This window comes from Sylvia atricapilla, chromosome 5 (genome assembly GCF_009819655.1).
Source record: "Sylvia atricapilla isolate bSylAtr1 chromosome 5, bSylAtr1.pri, whole genome shotgun sequence".
NCBI lineage: Eukaryota > Metazoa > Chordata > Aves > Passeriformes > Sylviidae > Sylvia > Sylvia atricapilla.
Window position 1 is genome coordinate 38,002,586 of NC_089144.1, and position 23,139 is coordinate 38,025,724.

Sequence of the window (23,139 nt, forward strand, 5' to 3'; positions counted from 1 at the left end):
CTAACCAAGAGGATGTTACTGTAGATTTGTGAGGAAAAGGAGATATTCTAAGGAGTTTTTTTGAGTCTACCACATATTTTCCTTAAGTAAGTAATGGAAACCTCTAATAGTTATTAATAGTCATGTTTTCAAGAAGTCCATATTTTTATTAATGGTCAGTAAAGAGAAAATACTGTTTTACTGGGAGGTTCTCAAGTGGGATATTGCACTAGTCAACTTTGCAGTCTTGGTGCTTTGCCCTATCTGATACCACATTGTATTTTTATTCCTCTTAACCACCTGACATCAAAATTCATATGGGATTATAACTTCTCTTCAAAGATCAGCAGCAACAGTCAGAGTTGCATTTGAGATTATTATCTAAATGGGTATAATTTACATTCTTCCATTCTGACAGAAAGTAATTCTTTATTTTCAAATGTGGCTGTGAATATATTATTTACAATCCCCTATGTGTCCTCTCTGAAGTTGGCTGCAGGGTACAACTGATGGAAGAGTGAAGAAGATGTAATTTATTTTCCAGAAAGCTTGATAAGAGAGATACAATAGTAAGGTATAAGAGACTATATTTGTTTAAAGTACACCAGCCACTACTTAATATGACACACTCTTCCACTTAGAATTGTAGGAGGCTGGAAATTGTGCCATTTTCCCAAGTCCCTTAAACTTGTATTGAAATTGGCCTTAGAATTTAGCTGTCTTCCTGGTAGTGCTTAAATTTCAAATGGAGTAGAATTACACAGAAGTTAAATGCTTACTAAGCTACAGTGCAAGCTGGAGGAAAAAGGAACATAAATGACAAAAAAAGAAATCCTACTGAATTTCAGTAGGAGAACATTGGATTGTAGCTGGCTGCATGTACTGTGCTTCAGAGTTATTTCTTTAACTCCTGCAGTAACCACTGTAGGGGCTTAGTAGGTCTCTTTCCCATGGCCGAGATACAGAATCTAAAGCTCACAAATCCCAGGCCTGTGTTGCTCAGCAATTGCTTGCTGCCTGAAATGCTAGAAGTATAGAAATTGCTGCAGAGAATTAGCTGACCACTCATCATCCCGAGCTGCACTTCTATGTTGTGCACTGCTTAAATTTCCATTTTTCAGCTAAGTTTTAGTTTGATGATAGCAACATCTGGAAGAAGTTTCAACAGTGTCTGAGCTGCAGTCTTGCAGAGATATTCTTTCAGTGTTAATGCTGGACTACAAATACCAGTTTGGCACTTCTTTTGTCCCTGCAGAGTAAGAAACTGGTAACTTCAGCTACCCAATATGTTGGTGCAGAGAAGATTTTGCCAGACTTCTCTGAAATGCAGGGTGAAAGGATAAGAGGTAGCAGATGCAAGTTACAGCACAGGACGTGCTGATACAAAGTTTAAAAAATGACGCTAGTGAAAGGCTTCATGCGGGCTGTGAAGTTGTGGAATCTCTGTCCTTGGGCATATCCAGGATCCAACAAATCAAGGCTCTGAGCAACTCAATGTGACAAGACCCTCTTTAAGAAAGTCATTGGACCAGATGGCACCTAGATCATCTTTCTGATCTCAATTACTTTATGATTCTGTAAGGACTAAAGTATTCAATAGATAGGGCATAAAAAGGACATATCAGTGTAATAAATAAACATGTTATTGGTTACTAAAGCTTTCTTCCCAACTCCTTTGCTACATGGTGATTAACATAATTCTTTCACTAGGCCATAGCTTCAAGGGTGAGCAGGAGGTTGAGAGTAGTGACAGATGGGAAGGTGGATATAATCTGGTTGTATCTCTGGAAGTACAGTGAAATTCAATTCCAGATGCCTATTCAGAATGTTTTTATACAGGCTTAAGGAAAAAAATTATACTACTCTTCAAGGATCTTGCAACCATAACGTGCGCAGGGTTTCTTGAAGCCGTATTGGTGTCCAGTTTTTATGACCAGAAGCTACTTCTGTGTCACTGATTGTGGAGTTGAAACTAAGTTTACGGAAAAAAAAAAAAAAAAAAAAAAAAAAAAAAAAAAAAAAAAAAAAACATTCAGTTAATTGTGTTTTTAAATAGTAGATTATGCTGCTAAATATACTTTCTTCATTAAAGTGAAAACCTGAAGTCATACTGCAGTGCTTTATTTATTCCTATTATGTACATTGCTGCTCTGAAAATAAAGCAACAGTCACTTCCAAAGTTTTGCAGGTGTAGTAGTGCTAAAGATTCCCACTCACCAGTTTTACTTTTAACAAATACATGATCTTTAGACAAATCCTCCAATTTTTCCATGATTGATTTTCAAGTAATTGCACAAGAAAAGTTTCCATTGTTAGAGGTGTTAGTTTAAGAGATGGGAAGAAGCATAAGAAGTGAAGAAATCACTATAAACAGTCATTTGATAAATTGTCCTTTGATTGAAAATGGTGTTTTCCTTCTCTTTGGTTGCTCTTTTTAAATATGAGGGAATCATCCCCTTCCTTCTCTTCTGTGAGGCTAAACCAAATCAACTCTTTCTGGTTTTGTGGTTTGGTTTTGTTTTTTCTTTTTCCAGAAGGGTTTCTTTTTCCCCATGAGCATCCTAGTAGCCCTTCTTTGCATCTGTTCCCAATTTAACTCACAATTCTTGAACATGAGTGATTGAACTGCTCATATTGCAGATGTGGTACTGCCAGTCTGTTACACTGACAGTGATACATATCCAAGACAGCTGCATCTCAGAGAGCTGTTGGAAAAACGCCATCATATTCATCTGATATCTTTTGGAATGTCAAGTAAAAAGCAAACAAATCTTTGATGTTATCTCTGTTTATCTAAGGTTGGCTATTTCGTTGGAGACAGGAAATGACTGACTCTGTTAGAGACCACTTATTAAGTAGTGTTCCAAATTCTGGTTTTAATTAGCTCATCATGCTCATTTTAATCAAAATGAATAAGCTTATGCAGGTCTGACAGAAAGAAGGATTTTCCCCTTAAGTGAGTTTGATACTCTTACAAATAGGTAGGATGTAACTCAGTGAGTTGAGGTAAATATATTCTCTGATTGCTGTGATTAAAATAGAAACAAATCTTCCTGTTTTCATAGAGGTTGCCTAAATTAACCTGCACTGTAGATGCACAACACTGGGTGAAATATCACTGGGCTGGTTTTGACTAAACTGAAATTCTTTTCCCTTTTCTTGGTATCAAAAAAGATGCAAGAATTTAATTCTTTTTAAGGCGGTGGGCTGTTATAGGTAGAGGATAGAGGATGATTCATTAAGGCCAGTGCGCAAGCTTAATGAGAAGATCACTTAATTTGCTGTTTACTTGCTTTGAGATAAATCTGTGCTGCAGTCCTGCAGTGATCACTTGAGTCATTCGTAGGATTAATATGTCCCACAGAAAGACATTAAAGACAGAAGTATAGAAGACAAACCTCACAGTTTTATTTCCTAGTTCTTAAAAATTAGAAGAAGCATTTATAATCTTTGTCCAATGTATCACAACCCCGGACGGGCCCACAGCAACATGACTAGAAGTTTTAGGTACCCAGTGTGTACGCTGGGCCTCCTTGCTCCCCAAAAGCCTCAAAATCCTACATCATTTTGCCTGTAAATCTTTCATCCCCAGTCTAGTTTTTCACCATTCTCAGTGCCTCTGGGCTAAGCTCAACTCCGGAGAAAATCAGGGCCTTGGCCATCAAGCATGAAAAGGCAGGGCTAGTGTGTCAGTGCTAGCAGCCAGCAGCCCCCTGGAGACCTTGTGGAAAAAGAGTTATTTGTGAGAGACCTGCTCCCTGTTCCCTCCTTGCGGTATCTCCACCGCAGCTGCCCAAGAGCCCATGCTTTCCAGTCCATCTGTACCACAACAAATAACCAGGGGTCTCAAGTAAGCAGAATTTAGGTTGCTGTGAAATCCATACTCCTCCATGAGATTTCTGTTGTTTCCTCAGATAATTAAAATTTTAATGATTGAAGCCCTTTGGGGAATCCAGTGGGACTGTGGAATTTCAGACTATGTTCACTGCAGAGGGATAGAATGAGCTCTTTTTCTTACTTAAGAGACTCTCTTCCAAAGCATCAAATGCAAAACTACATTCAAGGTTGGCAGGACATAGTTAACCTTGCAGCCTGTGCTGAGCTTGTGTTTCCAGTAGTGTATGACAGACAAGAACCAAAAATATTTTTTTATGTAGCAGTTGTCTATTTCCAGCATCTCAAAAGTACAGAGATTGGTAAGAAAACAATGCATCTGATCAGGCATAATTTACATTTCTACTTCTGAGATGAATGATTCTAATCAATAGATTCCACCATGTCAGTACTTGTTCTGCTCTTTGTGCAGATATCTATTTCCTCATATACTGTTCCGAATTACTGAACAAATCCATTCAGTAAATTTAAAGAAAATATTAACTGGAAATTTATTGAATAAAATAAGTTACTATAAAATTATTTTGAGAGATAAGTCACTGTATTTATGAGCATTATTTAAAAAATACAGATATATCACACAGGTAAATGTTTTTCTTTTAAGTTTAGTTGGCCATTGGAAACACTTCATGGTGAATTTTGAAAATTGAACTATAAATGTCACATTTTAAAATTAGGATATAAATATTTCACTAGTCTTTCAATAAGTCAGATGAGTGACTGCTATTCATGTCAGAAAAGCCAGAAGAACTTTAAGCAAAGATCTTTTAAAATTTTATTTCAAAAAGTGGCTATTATATCTTCAGGTGTGCTCTTTTACTGTATACACATGGTGGTACATGTTGTTCTCTGATGACATCAAAGTTCAGCAGTCCCAGTGTAATCTAGATTCTACAGATGTTCCTTAAGAAGAGGCAATAGGTTTGTGAAGGTCCCACAGATATTTTTTTATTATAATTGGTGTGCTCATGTATTTCTTGCTATTTGCCTTCAAATAACAGAAATTAACTCTATTCAATGAGGGGTTCCCAGTATAATTTATCATTGATATTCAGAAATATGCTCTCAAAGAAAATATGAGCTATTTGTTAGAAATTTAATGGGAAAATTTGTGTTATCCCATTCCCCAGGGTTATATAAGGGACATTATCAAAAGAAGCTGCACATAGATTTAAATATCTGGGCCAAATTTCCATCCAGCCTTGCATAAGCTTTTTTCCCACATGGCCTTTCTCACTTAATATTTCATCTGTTGCAATTTTTATTTCCTTTATGTGTGTGCAGAGATGTGACTTAACCAATGTAAATGGATTCTGACTAGATCTGGTTGACAAATCCTGCAAAAAAGAAAAAAGTGAGGAAAAAAATGGCTTCAAATTTCACAGAATTAACTACAAGTTGCTTCTGCAGAGAGAGAGAGAGAGGGAGGAAGCCTAGTTGCTTGTACATTTGTGTAGCTACACTTAAACTAGCATAATAAGAATGTGACAAAAATTATATTTTCACCCTATAGTGATATGGTTCTAGATGGAGCTGCAAGTAGCATTTTTTCCATGAATACATGAATGATAGATAATAATAATAATCAATCTTCTTGCTTGATTTCAGAACTCTCTCAGAAAATGACAGTACCTCTTTACCACCTGCTGACTCCTGTACCAGTCCTACTAAGATGGATTTGTCATTCAGTAAGACTGCCAAACAGTGCCTAGAGGAGATATCTGGTGAGTAACAATAAATCAGGAGAAGACTGTGAACTTCTTTATTTACATCTGTTTCTTACCATGAGCTTTGTGATGGGTTGAAATAATATTTCTGACCTCTAATCATGAGTGGTATTAAATACACAGAAAATTTAGGTGATGCTTATTTAGTGCTTCAAATCCAGTATTATCTATTTTAACTGATTTCTTCTGTTCAAATACCCTCTTCATCACTTTGCAGAAACTGGGCTTTCACAATCTAACTATTTAATCATACTGAATGTTCCAAGAGGAGCAGTGAAAAGTCAGTTTCAGAAAGTTCAGAAACACTCTCATTTAATAACATCAAATTAAATCATAACATTAGAACTGAGGTATAAATTACATAATATACATGTTGCTTTTATAAATGAATCTGTATTCAGAAAACAAGCAAGTCCTTACTATTGTACCTGACCTGTAAGGTGTTGCTAGAGCTAAGCTGCTGAAATTGTGCTAAAAGGAATTCCTTGTAAACGTGGATTTAAGTCCTTACTAGGTTACGAAGCTGAAGGGATGGGGTGTTTTAGTCATATTGGAATAATTCCTTTGAAGTCAACAGTACCATGCTGAGTAACACCAGCATTGGATTTGGCCATGACTGCCTATGGATGCAAAAAGCAAAGTGTGCCACAGCTCAGTTTCTCATCAGTACTGAATTGCACGGCAGGGTTGTGTACAAGTTGCTCCAAAGGGACCCTTTTCAAGAGCTGTTACTTGGGGGTTTATTTTTGCTGTTTCTTTGTCTTGTTCATCAGCATCTTTACTGCTATAATTTTACAAAAACAAAAGGTGACATCCTATCTCACTGGTTTTACCTATAGTTTTGCCCTTTTACAACAAATTTTTTACATTTAAATGGATTTGTAATGAGTCATGTTGTTCTTCTCACACAGGATATAACTCACTTAAAGCACTAATTTGACACATCAGTTTAAAATTATCTCTCCACCAGAAGGGAAATCACATGCCTAAGATTTACAGGGACTGTCTTGACGTTTAGCTGATTCATAGTGAAAAAGGTTTTGTCCTGGTTTGTCTCAGTCCCTTTGGAAGTTTTCTAAAATCTTTTATTTTGCACAGCCAGCTTCTGTGATAAATATGTCACTCTGGAACGTGATGTAATGTTCTTTGGATGTGATGCATGATTGTTGAAATATACAATTATTTATAATTACTCCAGAAATTTGACTCCTTTGTCTAATATATATAAAGAGTTTAATTGAAATACTTACCACATATCAAAAGATATTTCAAGGTATCATCCAGGTAGAGGCTAGAAAAACCCCCAAAAATTCAATACCTGCTGAAATGATCTAATAGAATATCATGTCTGATGGTCTTTTACTGTTCTGCAGAAATGAAACGGTATCAAAAAGAAGACAATTACAGAGACCAGAGATGCTCCTAATCTGTTTATTTAGACTCTAGCATTAGCTGTTGATTGACATAACAGGCTGTGAAGCAGAACCACTAGGAAAATGTGGTCAGTGATTGCCTGTGTGCATAGGGAGACAGAGGTGTGTCACTCATATTTCACTGTTAGCAGCAAAAAGAATAAATGGATCAAGTACTATATTTGATGAAAAATTGTCTGTGTGGGTGAAATATCACCAAGTCAATGGTGACTCTCCTATTAGATCTGTATGGATAAAAGCTCATGTGGTACTTGCTCAGGGGAATATTTCATAATGGATTAGCTATGAGAAAGAACAGTCACTTCTTTTACTTAAGAGCCTCTTTATTCTGGTATGATCAAGGGATTACACTAGTAGCAAAGAGATAGGCAAGGTTCATTTCTGTGGTCTAGTAACTTATTTTCAGGGTATTAAGCTATGAATCTAGTTTCTTTCATTTTGATATTACCTTTTTCCTGAAATTGTCAACTGTTGCCATGGATAGGCATCATCTTTGTATTATCTAGATATTCTTTTGAAACTTGGTAGCCACCACAATATATAAACAGTAAGGATCAGTAAGGATAATGCAAAAGAGTGAACATCTGTGGAAATCACTGAATAGCTTGGAGGAGAGTGTTCATAAAGTGCTGTCCCACCTGTATTGTGTTTCTGCTCCATTAATCATTGTTATTTTTAAAGTACCAAATATTTAGAACTAATGCTGACATCCTCAGGACCAGAATATTTTAGCCAATATTGTTGTATAAACTGTTTCTCTATTTTCTGAATATTTACACATTCTTGTTGTTATTGCTTCTTGGCTGAAGATTACTGCTCCCATAACCAGCCAAGGTGTTCATATCAGAACTCTTAATCCACTCTGGAGCAATATCAGCTCCATTCAGCTCCAATTGAACCTAAATGAATGCTTTAAGCATGTCTGGTTCAGGACTCTTCCATAATAAAGACAAAAGTTGGATGCAGAAAAAATAAACTTAAAATTATTTAGGAGTGGTTGGCCAGGCACCATTCTTATACTGTAATTCAGGAACCAAACCCAAGTTAATTTCCTTGCTGTAGTGGCGATAAGTCGTGACTCTGCTTTCTATGTACAGCAAGGCAGTTCACATCCCTTTGCTACTGTCTAAATAGTGATGATGGGACAGTAGGAAGTAAAGCAAGAATCTGTAGAGGGTATTTTCAGCTCTCCCCTGCTGAGTCTTCCTCCTTCAAGGGAGCTGGTTACCTTTATAACCTGTCAACTCAGAGCTGGTGAAGGTAAAGTCAGAGCCCAAGCCACTTGTTTCCTGCCCACTGCTTTGCAAGTGATTTCTTGGTTTTACCTGCACAGTCTTGAGAAGAGAATAGTGCTGGAAAACAAGGGAGATGGGGAGGCTGGAGTAGGCATGGACCCAGAAGCGTGGCTTATGTTTGTCCTGGTAAACTGCACAACCTTTTTATTTTTGCCTTATAATCTCCTGCTCTTGGTGAATATATATATATGGCTTATGCCTAAAACCAGTTCTGCATTTTGGTAGAGCTACTGTAAATCTGTTCCTATGTCTCTGGTGGGAGTTTGTTCTAGATGTGACCTGAAATGCTTCAGAGTTTTTTCCTACGTTTTTTGTCCCTTTTGAATATTCCACACCTCAGCCAGAGCAACCCCAAGTGTTTCCACAGTGCAAATGCAGACCAGCACTAGAGCACCTGGAGCAGCTTTTAGTCTTCTTGCACTCCTTGAATCCCCTCCGTGTGCATGGCTCCAGTGATATTTGTACTCCCACTGAAAGGGCCCTGTCTGTAGGCACAAGACACCTGAGGAGTAGTTCTGGTGTGTTCTCTGTATGGCAGGCTTGTTGCTCATGTGGCACACAGGTGTGCAGACCTCTGTCCAGGAAATCTCCAACAGAAGTCTGAGACACCTAAATAAGGAACAATTTCTTGCATGTACTTTATGCACTCAGTTGCTACAAAACTGGAATGTACCTTTAAAAACAGGATTATAAAATGTTAATGAAAAGAAAGCCTAAAAAAGTAAGCCAGCTTGGTTGTTGTCATTCATGGTATGGTTGCAAACAAGTTGTTCAGATTTCTTACCAACAATTTCTTCCTACAGTAGCTGTGACATCAGTTTCTGCAGCAAGTTTATTGGAGAAGGATGTCTATTTACTAAGTTAATTAGTAAATAATCCATTATAGACTGTACATGTCAGTAAACCGCAAAGTATTATTTTATGAAATCAGTGATAACATTTGGCTTTCACAAGTGCTGGCATGTTCTAAGAGCTTAATGCAAAGTGTTTGATTAAACAATTATTCATGAATTCATAAATATGGACTAATTATATAAAAATCTGAGGGATGAAGCAGAAATTAAAAAGTACCTTTAAAAGCTATAGGCCTATCTCAATTGCAGGATTAGCATAAAAACATTCAAATTTTAATATTTTATGTTTATTGTGCTTAATTTTTTGCTCTCTGGAACAAATAGTTAATACATGCAGGAATAGTTTACATTTTTTCTAAGTAAGCTTAGCTGAAGAGATTAATAATCTTATGCATTTCCAGATCTATTACATAATTCATTTGTAGAGTTCTAAACCATCCACTGAGACTTCAAAGAAAGTCTTATCTGACAGCAAAATTTGCCCAAAGATTATTACTTCTTAAAATAATTTTTATAATTCCTTTGATGAAAGAGACAGCAAAAATAAAGTAGTATGTTACACTGACTGTGATAGATTGAGGAAGTTCCCTAAGATATTCTTGATGTAAACATATTCCTGCTTGTTGGGTGGAGAACACACTGAATTGCAAGGTAGTTGGGGAATAATGCTGTTATGACATTTGCTCTCCTCTACTCTCCTATACTTTTCTCTTAGCTTAGAAAGATGGTTTTTTTGGTTACTAAATCTAAACATTTTAAAATGGAGAGCTGAGCTTTAGAAAGTTATTTTTCAATAAACAAACCTGAGAATTTTCCACATTGCAATTTTATGTTTTCACCCTGTAGAGAGATGTGGTAAAGTACAAGGATAAATTCAGTGTTGTTTCTACTGAGCACTTGGTCTAAACTAAATAAGTATCTGTCATATCGGGGGATGATCACAATGACCAGTTTGCCAAGTGAGGCAATGGGATTAATGAGAGAAAACTTTATATAACTTTATAATTAAGAGACATAGTGAAATGTTTGTACATAGGAAGGCTGAATGAAGGTTGTGTGATTAGCCTCAGTACCTCTGCATAAAAGCATTTGACTCGTGCTTTTAATATATTTTGAAATGAAGCAGATTAACGCTGCAGCTGCCAGCTGCCCTCACATGGCTCTTATACAGTCCAGGTGTCATTCCCTTTTCAGTATGATGGTCTGTGACCTGTGTGCTGCTGAAGCTGGGCTGCAGTGAACAGCTGGAAGTAACAGGTCAGCAGAGACACTGAGGCCCACTGGGCTGCCCAGGACACAGCTGTGCTGCTACCAGAGACCTGTCCAGCCTGGAGGGGTGTGGCTTCTCTTGCCAGCATCATGTGTGAGGCTTGGTGTCAGCATTTTTCGACCCCTGCCATAACTTTTTCTGCTCCCAGGTAGAAAGAGGACTGACTATACCTGTCCAATTCTGGCAGTCTTGTATCTGGTCTCTCGTGTTGGAGCTGAGCAGCCAGGCTGTGTACTGCTTCCCCAACGGAGCAGGGCTGAGTACAAGGGGTATGCCCTGCCCATGAGGGTTCCTGAGGGCAGGTGCAGCTCTGCTGGTGGCTGCATGTGACCAAACATACTGGGAGTTGGATAGAGGCAGAGCAGGTCCACATCTGCCTACAGCTTACCATGGAGACCTGTCACTGCCTGCAGGTGCTGGGGCATGAAAGGGCAGGTGGGGAAGTTATTCATGGATTTGAAATATCGGGGAGAGATTCAGACTTGCTTTTAATGGCAGGAAAAAATCCTGTTCTCTTGATTCCAAGATAATCACCAAGAGAACTTTGACATCATGGGGCCAAGTCACAGAATTACAGAATAATTTGAGTTGGAATGGATGCAGAAGGATCATCAAGTCCCAGTTCCTAAGTAAATGGTCCATGCAGGGATTGGATCCACGACCTTTATACTGTGCTCTGAACAACTGAGCTAAAACCATTATCCTTCCTGTTAATTCAAAATGTAGCAATGGAGAATACTATACCAATTTGAGTATAAATTCAGGACATAAAACCAATTAATGCAAAAAGAATGAGATTGCTCTTCTTTTTTAAAATTGTCAATACATCCCTGTGAGGACTTTCTAACCACCACAGCTTGATCAGGCGTGTTGGACAGGATGGGACAGCACATGGCCCTGTCAGTGCACACCAACACAGGAGTGTGCAGGCAGTGCTGGAGCTCTGGGACAGCACCAGCACCACACCAGCTCTGGACACCATCAGCATCCACACCAGGCTCTGCTGTGGGCAGACACCAGCATGTTCATAAAACCCTTCCAAGAGCCCATATGTCACTGACGCTGGGAGTTAGCACAGCAGTCTTATCTTTTGCTTCCATGCTGTAAAAGTGATAAGTGTTTAATATTTGGGACACTTTTGTGCTTGGGCAGACAGACCATTCTTCTTGTCTCCTCTTTGTGTTTTCTAGGTGGGGATGGGAGTGGTACCTCCTCTTGATGTAGAACATTTTTTTCTAGGAATTTGTCAGTGCTTTAATATGGAAAACCACCGTTACTTAGGCTACTGATTTTTTCTGAGTTATTCTGTGTTTGTGAGAGTTATCTAGGAACAAAGGTACCTTTCCTTTGAAATTTCCAAGAAATTTCCCCTGTGTATCTTCAAAAACTGTAAAAGTGAAAGGCAAGAGAGAGACACTGAGGCTTCTGTTAACATCTGTTTATTCATACAGGAAATCTGTGGACAGCTTGTAATTCTTAGGGTGGCATTTTTAAAGGTTATTTGTCTGTCAAGGTTTCTCAGGTAGAGACTTGGGATGAGCATATTTTTACGTTGACAAAAGCAGTTTATTTTTATGCAGCAATTTTATTCTTTATGGATTTCTACATAATGTTTTGTGAAATTAATTTCCCCTAGATAAAACGTTTGTATTTTAAAAATTATAATTAAATTCCACTATTTCTTTGTTCATCTGTCTGTTATTTCTGGGACAAACATATTTTTCTTTGTGAGAAAAGATACAGATTTAAGCATAAGTCTTCTTTCTCTCTGGATAATGAATTTAAAAATAGCATTCAAAATTGCTGAACTTAGTTCAGACACAATACTGATTTGCTTTATAAAAAATTGCTCCTCCATAATAGGTCTTCTTCAGAATATTGTGAAACAATAATTTTTTACAGCTTTTTGAATTTTGTACTAGCCTTTGAATCTCAGAGATGCAAACAGAGTAGCTTTCTAAGGAGAAAGAAATTAAATATTTCCTTTTATGAATCATCTTACCAGACAAATACTGTTGTATTCCATGTCATATCTCATGATCTTGAATTATATATTTTTTTTATTTAGAGCAGAAATTGCAAGACTGAAGGTTCTTTTGCAAGTCTGCTCTTAGCTTCTTGCATAGAGAGTAGCAGTGATATGGAAGAAATAGTTTTTCATCCTTACCTTTCAGGGAGAAAAATAGGATTTGACCATGAGCTAGATCTGTTACTGTAGCATCCCATTCAGGTGAAGCTGTGTCTTGAAACCTGTGGCACTGTAAACTGGGCAGAGGCTTCTGTGTCTCCGATTTAATTCACCAGGATGTTTGCTGCCATGGCAGCCAGCAGCATTCACTGCAGTAGCAGAGAAGAGTCATATATCTGGGAATGCAGGTTGAATACTAAAATGTAAGGAGGCTTGTGCTTCAGTGGTTAATTTTGGCTCTTTATTGAGCTCTGACGTAGAGGCTGTACTTGCAGTTCTGTGTCAGCCCATCTAAAGTGTAGAGCTGTGCAGTAGGATCAGTCATGAGCTGGTGAGAGGGAGGGAAAAGCCCGAGACAGTACTTGTGCCTACTTGGGATTTCAGAAGGCAGCAGCTGTAGAAAGAGATGCAGGCCCACCGCTCTGATGAGACTGGTGATTGGATGGAGAGGGGAAAACACAGTTGGCTTTTGGGATTACTTCTGTGCTGGAGCAGAGTGTTTGATCAACTCTCTTCTGCTTGAGAGAAATCTAAGTGAAAATGACTGTAAGTACTGCAGATTAATGTGACGGACGAGAAGTGGCTTAGCAGAGACAGCAGTGTAATTTTAAAGAAGATGACTGTGCCTGTCTAGTCCCTTACAGTAGGTAGAGTGCATGTGGCTGTGCTTTCACTGCAAGTGTGTGCTACCTGGGGGGTGCAGTGTGCAGTGATGCAGGGAGCACCGCCCGCACCTTTCAGGGGAATTGAGCTGCTGTCCATCTCAGAAATGTGAAATCCTACTGAGCCGAAGCCCCAGCCAGAGAGATGCAGCGACCTGCTGAATTGTCTGTGTTTAAAGGCACGGAGGTTAGAAGAGGGTGTGTTCGTCTTCAGAAACAGAAGTCTCTAACCAATCTCACGCTCATCAGTGAAGGGGAGAAGAGGAGATACTCATACAGGGAGAACTGGTTTGGAAACGCCTCCAGGTCCAGCCAGAGTTACCAACGGCGGGATGCAGCAGCCGGGTGCAGAGGCTCCCTGTCCAAGGCATTCTCACAGTCAGTGCACTCTCTCTGCCACTCCAGCCTCACCACACCCCAAGCATTTCAGGGGACACCACCTGCTGGAAGCAGGACGTCCAGGAGTTCAGGACACAGGTGTACAGGTGAAGGCTTTCAGACTGACAATGAGGACAGCAAAAAATCTGATGATGAAAATGCATCCTGCACATCCCATTTCCCCAGCAGGACCTGGGCAGAAGAGGAGGAAGAAGGGTGCTTGCGTGAAGGGACTGCACATCTGGACGAAGATGTCATAATAACAATGCTGGGTGACCTAGAACAGGTCCTTTATACTGATATTTTAGGTAAGTTAACTTTGGCTTGACATCAGGAAGGGCAGGAGGAGACCCAAGTGTTAGCACATAACTGCCTGGGCCAGATTTTTGATCTTGACAGTGATTTCCCAAGACAGAACTGGGTTTATTTGCAGTAGTATGCAAAAATAGGATCTAGCCATTTCTTCTTTGTTTGCTTACTATGACCTCTTAAGACTGTGTGAAATGAAGACAAATGTCTAAATTGCTTTTGATGGGTGCAGGGGCAGCCGCAGCCTGTGAATAACTGAACACAGCTTGCTTAGCTTTTTGAAAAATAAGGTGAAATATTTAAGTGCTATTAGTTTATTGTTATATAATTTTATTTTAATAACATTTTTTCTCATTAATTTTAAATTGATATATTGAATCCAGGTTTTAGGTGGAACAAAACATGTCTCGGCCTTCCTACAAATTGTCTCTCCAGTATTTCTTCCCTCTTTTCTAGCACCCCTGCAGATAACTGCATGCCTACGTATGGAATTGTGAATACCACGGTCTCAGTTAGCTTAAATAGCCAGTTTTGCTCTATCTGTGCATGACAGTGAGTATTTGAAGTCCACAGCCGTGGGTGCTTCAAAGGCTTCTGTGTTACTTGCTTTACATTTCATCTCTCAGCCCTTTATAAGAATGCTCAAAGTGTTCATTTCCAAAGCTTTGTTCTTCAGCCAGTTAAATGGTTGAAGTAGATGCTTGCTTTTCAAAGGTTATATGCCATGTGTCCAGCCTGGAGTTCCTTTCTGGCAGAAATGTTGGCCCTGATTGTGTTTAAACATTAGGACAAAATTTTTGCTGTGTATGTAGTGTAAAAAGCTGTCATCTCAAATCAAGAAAGAAACAAGAATTCTCTTTGTATGCATACCTTTTATTATTAGACTGTACCAGTAGGTTAAAAGGGCTTCTGCTAGAGATCAAAAGCTTGCTAGCACAGGAGACTGAGCTCTATCTCGCCTCTGCTCCTCTTCAGCTGTTTGTCACTGACAAATCCCTGCTCTCTTGTAAGCCTCAGTTTCCCTGCTTGCAGAGAAGAACTGGTACTTTCCTTTCTGAATTGAGTTAATATCTAATAGTAGACAATTCTCTGGGGAAAAGTTAATTATTTGTAAATCCTTTTATGCAAATCGGACAATTGATGAAATTGTTACTCTCCCATTTGCTTTGGGTTGTGATTTTATGTGCATAAAAACAGAAATTATTATGAACAGTATTACTGAATGTGAAATTATGAGTAAGCTTCAGAAATGTGAATGTAAAAGTCTGACCTAGGTATCTAGTGGTTTCTGTAAAATGTATATTTTGATTTCCTGTGAATGTATCTCACACAGTGAAAGAAATCAATGTGTTTTCCAGAAATTTACTAAGGAAATAATGATTCACTGTTTATAGCCAAAAATTTGGGGACAATCTTTTGGAGTATTCCTGTTTAATACAAATGATGAAGCTACAAATGATTGGAGCAAATGACCTTTCTTGTAAGAACAGAATTTTGGTAGAAAGTTTTGGGTTATCCTGGTTTTAGTCTTATCCCAGTCTCCTCACATATGAAACAGAATGGTTTTTTCTTAGTGTACAAACCAGAACCACTTGAGATTACATGACAGGGAGCTTTTCTGATATGTTAGGTCTGGCAAATATGGTCAGACTCTATGATGGCAGTGTGCCATATTATAAGAAGAATGTACCTAGAGGAGTCTGGGATCCCTTTGAACCCAATCCTGATGCCATAAGCACCATAGTGTCTCCAATAGCAGGCATGGTGTGTAGGTAGTTTTTGGAAAAAAACCCATATTCGTCATCCCGTGGTCCTCTTTACAGAAAGAGGTTTGATGTGGGTGAGGAGTCAGTGCTGTCATGAAAAGGTAGGATCTTGTATACTCAGTACAGAAAATTTCTTCGCTGTCATGTTCAACTGTTTATACTTTCTGACTTGTTCATCCATGGTACAGGAGGATTCCAGTGATTTGGCCTTTAGAGAATGATGGAAAGAAAAAAGAAAAAAATCCTTTTAAACCACTCTAAAAGTTAGTGTGAGAATTGTTTAAATAGTACTATGTAATATTTTAATATAATAAGACTTAAATTTTAACTTTTTTTTAGTTAAAACTGGTGGAAATGTTTTGAAATTATCCTCTGTGTCACTGAGACCTCAAAAGAGATTAGATCTCAAGCTTTTCACCTCTGCAGGATAGAATAATGCAAATTTTATGGTATAATTTGTGTGAAAGCAAAGTATTCCTCACTGTGAAAATATATTTTGGCAGCTTGCCATATATGTACCTTTTTATTTGATGTATTGCAATTATACCTCAAGGCTTTGTTATGCCATTTACTGTGCAATACATATTAAAAAAGACAGTTGCTGTCATTTTTGCTGCAAGAACTTGCAATGTTAACATACAGCAAAGGACAACTGACAAAGATAAACAAGGAAGGAAAAGGGCAAGGTCACTGTAAAATACGCATTGTATCCAGTTCCTCAAATAAATATAAAGGTAAAGTATTGCTTTGCCTTCAATTCTGCCTGCATAGACCCCTAAATTTGTCATTCTGTGTAAATAGAAGATCACCATATACCAACAAGCTACCCTTTCACTTCTGATTCAAGGCAGGACAGGTAACATTTCCTGGATCTTCCCTATATTATGGTATTATGGTAGGAATATAATGTGCTCCTGGAAGTCAATCTGAACAAATTTGGCAGAGCGAGGAAAGCAAAGAGCAGTGACTGTGAGGAACTGAGTGCTCCACAGACAACTGGCTGGAGGCAGACATGGACAATGTGCCTGGAAATTGCCTGGGCTTTAAAAAGCAGTCTCAGTCTAACAGGATGGAAACATCTTCAGCTTTGCCTGGCCATGAGGCCTTTTGCCTCACAGGAATCTCCAGGGTGGTACAGAAACTTCTGCAAAGAGTTGGAAGGATCCATGAGTACATTGATTCTCAGTGCTTAATCAAGCAAATCTAGCTTGAAACACAGGGACAGGTATAATTTCAATGATTGTATTTGCATCCTGAAAGGCGCTATATGTAAGAATGTACACAGGTAGTTTATTTTATGGAACTAAATATCGTGAACAGACATGGCCTTGGGGTGTGGTTTGAGGAGAGAGAGAGTTTGGTAGCAGTACAGGGCCTGTATCCCCACTGCTTGTTTCCATCCTGCCCAGGTGTTGATCCCACTACCAAACTAGACATTTATAAAACATAATTCCCCAAAGGACTTTTTTGCTGCAGCAAAGAGGACAGAAGACACAAGCAGGGCAAAGTATATGAGAAAAACTCAAAATGGCATTGTTTTGAAAGCTGTTTTGACATTAAGCCACAACTGCAGGTTATGTTGGCGAGTTCAATGCATCATTTGCCTATTGAGCAAGAATTAAAGCTTATATGGAATATATATGAAATAATTCATTTCCATTTAATGTCAGGAATTGAGATTTTTTTAAATGCTTACAGAGTGTTTGGACAACAAGACCTGACTGTAGAAGGTCTGTGAGGTATGATGTGAAATTTGTAATTGATAGAGTCAAAAAGGAATTATTTGCACTTCAATTTCAGCATTTTACATGTAACTCTAATACTGATGCTTCTTGCCAGCCTTTTTACAGGCAACAGTTACAGGACATGATTACAAGTAGAACGCTAGCCTTGAACCCATTAGCTATTTTTGTCACAGAGTTTCTTTTGAAATTCTCTTACTGTTCAAAAGTAAAACTAATTAAATGTAGTTGATCTATGAATTTTCTAGAAAAGTTGCATTTCTGTTTCTTTGTGTATGACCACTGGAGGCTTTGACGTTTATTATTTTTCTCTTTTATAACATATCATATATAATTTCTCTCCTTTTTAGGATTTTTTTTTTAAACTGTATGAAGTAAACATTGTTCAGGATGTTCCAAGTGAAGTTCTGAAAGCTTCATTATCTGAGATATAAGACCAGCTTTTCACAATGGGTACTGAAGGCTGTTGAAACCTGTAATTGTATAAATGATGAATGTGCTTAGAGTGTTCAGATTTGTATCCCAAGAATATTTTTTTTATCCCATATGAAGAATAATGTCCCTCTTCAGGAAAGCATTACAGTCTATAAAAGTAGATTTATTAAGTACCTTACTTAAGAAGTACTTTGAAATAGCCTGCATGTTAAGTGAATATTGAAGAGTTGTTCTAAGAGTCATCCCAGGTTTTCCAGACACAGATTTACTGTGGCTTTTTTTCCTACTGAGTTATGTAAAATGTCAAGGACTAAAAAGGGACTTCGTAATGTATCAAGTGGTCTGGGGCTGCATCATGCCTTGATTGCAGAGGATAAAAATCCCAACACTCTAAATCAGAGCTTCATTTGTAGATTTGGGCCCTAACAGGGATACTTTGGTGGCGGTTTTTACACACCATATGTTATTTATAAGCATATGTGTTTTATTAATGAAAGAATGGAGGTTTATTTTTTAAAATATCGAAGGGACAGCCCTATTTACAATCATATGTGTGTGTTCTCAGCTGTGGATACATGTGTGCACTTTATTCAACCTTATAACCTCACATGCTAAAGTGTTGTATCTGGTCTCTGGTTCTACTGTTTTCTTCCAGGGGAAGACCCTGAAACAAGGAGAATGAGAACCGTCAAGAATATTGCAGACCTGAGACAGAATTTGGAAGAAACCATGTCAAGCCTTAGAGGCACCCAGATAAGCCACAGGTATATTGGTTTTGTGTAGACTACTAGAATATGCACCATGGGAGGGTATTACTAGTTGCTGAATGAATGAGAGACTTGCAAGGAAAAATTAGCTGTGACACTAAACTGCCTTAGCAACTTACATGAGGCTTTAATATACTATACTGTCAAAGTGTCTTATACAGTCATTCACAAAGACGGTTATTGTTTCATGCACATTTACTTAGAAGAAGATAAAGTTCATTTTAGATAACTTTATAAGTAGATGTTGGAGATGATATCAAATGCAAGGAAAAATCTAATTGCAAAAACTAAACATGTCAGTTATGGGGAAATGACACACTGGTGTTACAGTTTTGAGCTCTCCAGGTGTTGTTTTTTACCTCTCCTTCCCCTTTCTTACTACATGAACTCCCTTTTAATTTTCTTACAGATAAACCACTGCCTCCTGATTGGTCCCTAGGGTCTCCGCTAACTTTATAACACACAAATATTTGCATGTGAATAGTTTCAGTCACACCAAGTCACAGACTCTGGTGTGTGACTGGATTTGGTGGTCAAATCCACTATGGCAGATTTTCCATCAAAATAGTTTTCTCACAGCACCTTCAATCACATGCACAGATTAGCAAAGCCTCTAGGGTCAATATTCTCTTGTTCTAATTTTGGTTAAGATATAGTGTTTGCCACCATTCCCACAAATAGAGGTTATAGAATCATGGAATTATAAAATTATTTAGGTTGGAAAAGACCTGTAAGATCACCAAGTTCAACCATTAGCCCAGCACTGCCAAGTTCACCAATAAACCTTGTCCCAAAGTGCCACATCTACAAGTCTTGTATATATTTTCAAGTAATGGTAACTCTACCTCTTCCCTGGACAGCCTGTTCCAGTGCTTGATGACCCTATTCATGAAGAAACTTTTCCTCATATCTACTCTAAATCTCCCCTGTCACAACTTGAGGCCATTTCCTCTTGTCCTATCACTTGTTATCTAGGGGAGGACACCAACCCCCATCTGACTGCAACCTCCTTTCAGGTAGTTCTAGAGAGTGATGAGGTCTCCCCTGAGCCTCCTTTTCTTCAGGCGACTCCCTCAGCCCCTCCTCATTACACTTGTGCTCCAGAGTCTTCACCAGCTCCGTTGCTCTTCTCTGGATATGCTCCAGCACCTCAGTGTCTTTCTTGTACTGAGGAGCCCAGAACTGGACACACGATTTGTGGTGTAGCTTCACCAGTGCCAAGAAGAGCGGGATAACAATTTCCCTGCTCCTCCTGGCCACATTATTTCTGATCCAGGCCAGGATGCCACTGGCCTTCTTGGGCACCTGGGCACATGCTGGCTTATGTTCATCCACTGTCACCAGCACTCCCAGGTCCCTTTTTACTGGGCTGCTTTCCAGCCACTCTGTCCCCAGCCTGTAGCACTGCATGGGGTTGTTGTGACCCACACATAGGACCTGGCCCTTGGCCGTGTTGAACCTCACACCATTGCCCTTGGCCTATTGATCCAGCCTGTCCAGATTCCTCTGCAAAGCCTTCCTACCCTCAAGAAAATCAACACTCTTGCCCAACTTTCTGTCATTGGCAAAGTGGTTGAGGGGGCACTCAATCCCCTCACCCAGGTCATTCGTAAAGATATTAAACAGGACTGGCCTCAGTACTAAGGGCACATACAAGCACATGTGTGCATATGGTGAAAGCACATACACACAGAGAATTTTTAGAAACAAATATCTTTTCCTCTAGCCTTCATGTTTCCTGATTTCTCAGGAACATAGAAAGCACAGTTCACTGACTTCTCCATTCTGTTTGGCAGCACATTGGAGACAACTTTTGACAGCACTGTGACAACTGAGGTGAATGGGAGAAGCATACCGAGCTTATCCAGCCGATCGACCCCTGTGACTTGGAGGCTGGGGCAGGCCAGTCCTCGGCTGCAGGCAGGAGATGCCCCATCCCTGGGTGCTGGTTACCCTCGCAGCAGTGCTGGCCGCTTCATTCACACAGACCCTTCTCGATTCATGTACACCACCCCGCTGCGCCGAGCAGCCGTGTCTCGCCTTGGAAACATCTCACAGATTGACATGAGTGAGAAGGGAGCTGGTGATTTGGACATATCCTCTGAAGCTGACGTTGGTGGCTACATGAGTGATGGAGACATTCTAGGGAAAAGCCTGAGGACTGATGACATCAACAGTGGGTAAGCAGCACTTTTTCCCCATTTGAGCTAATGCACAGTTGGTAGGTGTGGAAGGATTTTTCTAAAAAACCTTGGCGCAGAAGTAGAAGTTGCATTATGGTTGCAATATTTAAATATATATATACATATAATAAAGCAAACCTCTAATCTGCCAGTATTACTCTCAGCTGCCTTCAAATTCTGTTCTCATTTAACATCAAAATGGCTTTGCTGTGAACTTTGAGTTCCATTACTTACTGGAAATTTTTGGTTGTCCTGTGAACCATCATTTTGCATTGCTTTCCCTAGGATGGTCGTCTTTTGGTATTTTTATCTTTTGTTTGAGAAGGTAGTTATAGCATTGGATGCAGCTAATGAAAACCAGTTGTTAACAACAATGACTTTCTCTGTTTCCATTTCAGATATTGTCTAACATAGTTGTTGTTATGGGCCTTTATTGCAGGTTTTCAACTGTGCATATCATTTGAGCAGCAGCATTTCTTAGTATATCCAGGAGGGAGAATCACAATTTCTATTTTTGTTTGCTCAGTCAGTTGGGGTACTGCAATTTGAAGTACTTTGAGGTACTGGATTCCCTGTGTTTCAAATTCAGCCGTTCTTGTATCCATATAGAAACACAAGTCACTTCATTCCTGTGTATGTTAGAATTCTTAGAACACCATTAAAAAAGAACAGCCATGTTACAGTTTTACTCATATTTAAATTGCTATTCAGGGCTGCTGTTGGCATCTCAAGGCTTCTTGCTGACTGGTGTAATGCTGTGTTGAATAGAAGTTCTGTAGGGTACCCGGCCATGTCACACACACCACACTGCTTCGCTCTATAATTTTAGAATTCTTGCTGTCAATCTAATCTCGTACTTTGAAATATAGCTGTGATTAGAGAATAGTGGGTGATGAAACTGAGTATGATAAACTCCTAAGGGCAAATCTAAGTCTATTCAAAATTCTCTCTAGAGTAGTATCTCATTTGAAGCATCATCCAAAGATAGATCTCTAGAAAAAGCATCATTTTAAAGAAAGCGTATTTCTGTATCTCCCTGGTCTACATTTTAAGTGATCTGTCTATGGAGCATTGCTGACAACATTGTCTACAACACAGCATTAATGACTGTCAAGTAGAATGCCATATTTATATGTGCTAGAAAAGAGAAAATACGTATGGAAAATATGATACTTTAATGTCTGAGAACCTCTTATCATAAAGGAAATATTAATGCTGCCCTTTTGCATGCAAAAAGGGGAATCCTTTGCAGTGCCTCGTAAGTTGTATTCATTAGCTTATTGCATTAAAGGGTGAATATAGTCATCTTATGTGACTTTTCATTGCATCTGTAATAAGGAAACTCAATAGACAGTAAGTTGCTTTGCGCTCAGTTAACATTTTTGGGTGAGGTAAATGTTAAAAACAAGTTGATAAACTCTGAAATTTCAGGATTCACTGAGGCGTGTAAAGTCTTATCTCCTCTATGCCTCTTCCATTATCAGTTTAATTACTTTAAACACTTGGGGAAAAGAATTCAGCAGTAATTAGAAGTTAGTGTGAGGAAGGCCTGTTGCACTTGTTAAGTCTCTCTTTACTTATACAGGAAAAAAAATACATATAGACTGGATTACATTCAAGCCACAGCTAAATTTAATATGCAATTCTAGAGTTGTGGAATCTAATGGATAATTCAAGGCTAACTAAATAATCTGTCCAAAAAGTCTGAATTTTGTCTTTAATTAAAAAGATTAGCATAGTATGTAAATATGACTGTTAATTTACCTTTGAAAAAAAATGTGAAGTTACCTTCTCCAAACTCCAGATACCAAGGCTTCAAAAATTTTTTGCCAAACTGCCGGCCAAATCTTACCCATGCATTAAATGGCTCTGAGTTTTGTTGAATATAATCAAAGGAACCCTTGGTATTTTAATGCACTCAAGGGTGCCTTCATCCATACTGCAATCCAGGACACAATGTCTTCCCAAACTGGAACTGCCACAGCCGAGCTGCACTGCTGCAGCTTTGCTCTCGGGGCCTGCACTCTTCAACCACCGCGAGCCATGTGAACAGAGGCAGAGGCAGGTGCTCCCAGACTGCTGCATTGGCCCTCGGGTCTCTGTCAGAGATGATTTCAATTAAATCTGCTCCCAGAAGGAGCCACAGGGAGAAGGCCAACAGAGCAGCTGGAGTAGCAGCCATGTGTGCATGCCTTGGTTTGTGCCTGGGATTCTGTGTAGTTACTGAAGTTAAATATTTGTATGCTTGCTTTGTATA

At 38.9% G+C, this 23,139-nt stretch overlaps 1 protein-coding gene across 1 annotated transcript in view; it reads left to right on the plus strand.

Moving 5' to 3' along the window:
- Nucleotides 1–23,139, plus strand: part of NAV3 (neuron navigator 3) — a gene marked incomplete at its 5' end in the record, with an annotated part of 137,357 nt that overhangs the window by 13,343 nt on the left and 100,875 nt on the right. Inside the window, 3 exons of the mRNA XM_066319210.1 lie at nt 5,482–5,597; nt 18,588–18,696; nt 20,496–20,879. Of these exons, the coding sequence (XP_066175307.1) occupies nt 5,482–5,597; nt 18,588–18,696; nt 20,496–20,879 (609 nt within the window). The remainder of the gene's footprint in view (nt 1–5,481; nt 5,598–18,587; nt 18,697–20,495; nt 20,880–23,139) is intronic.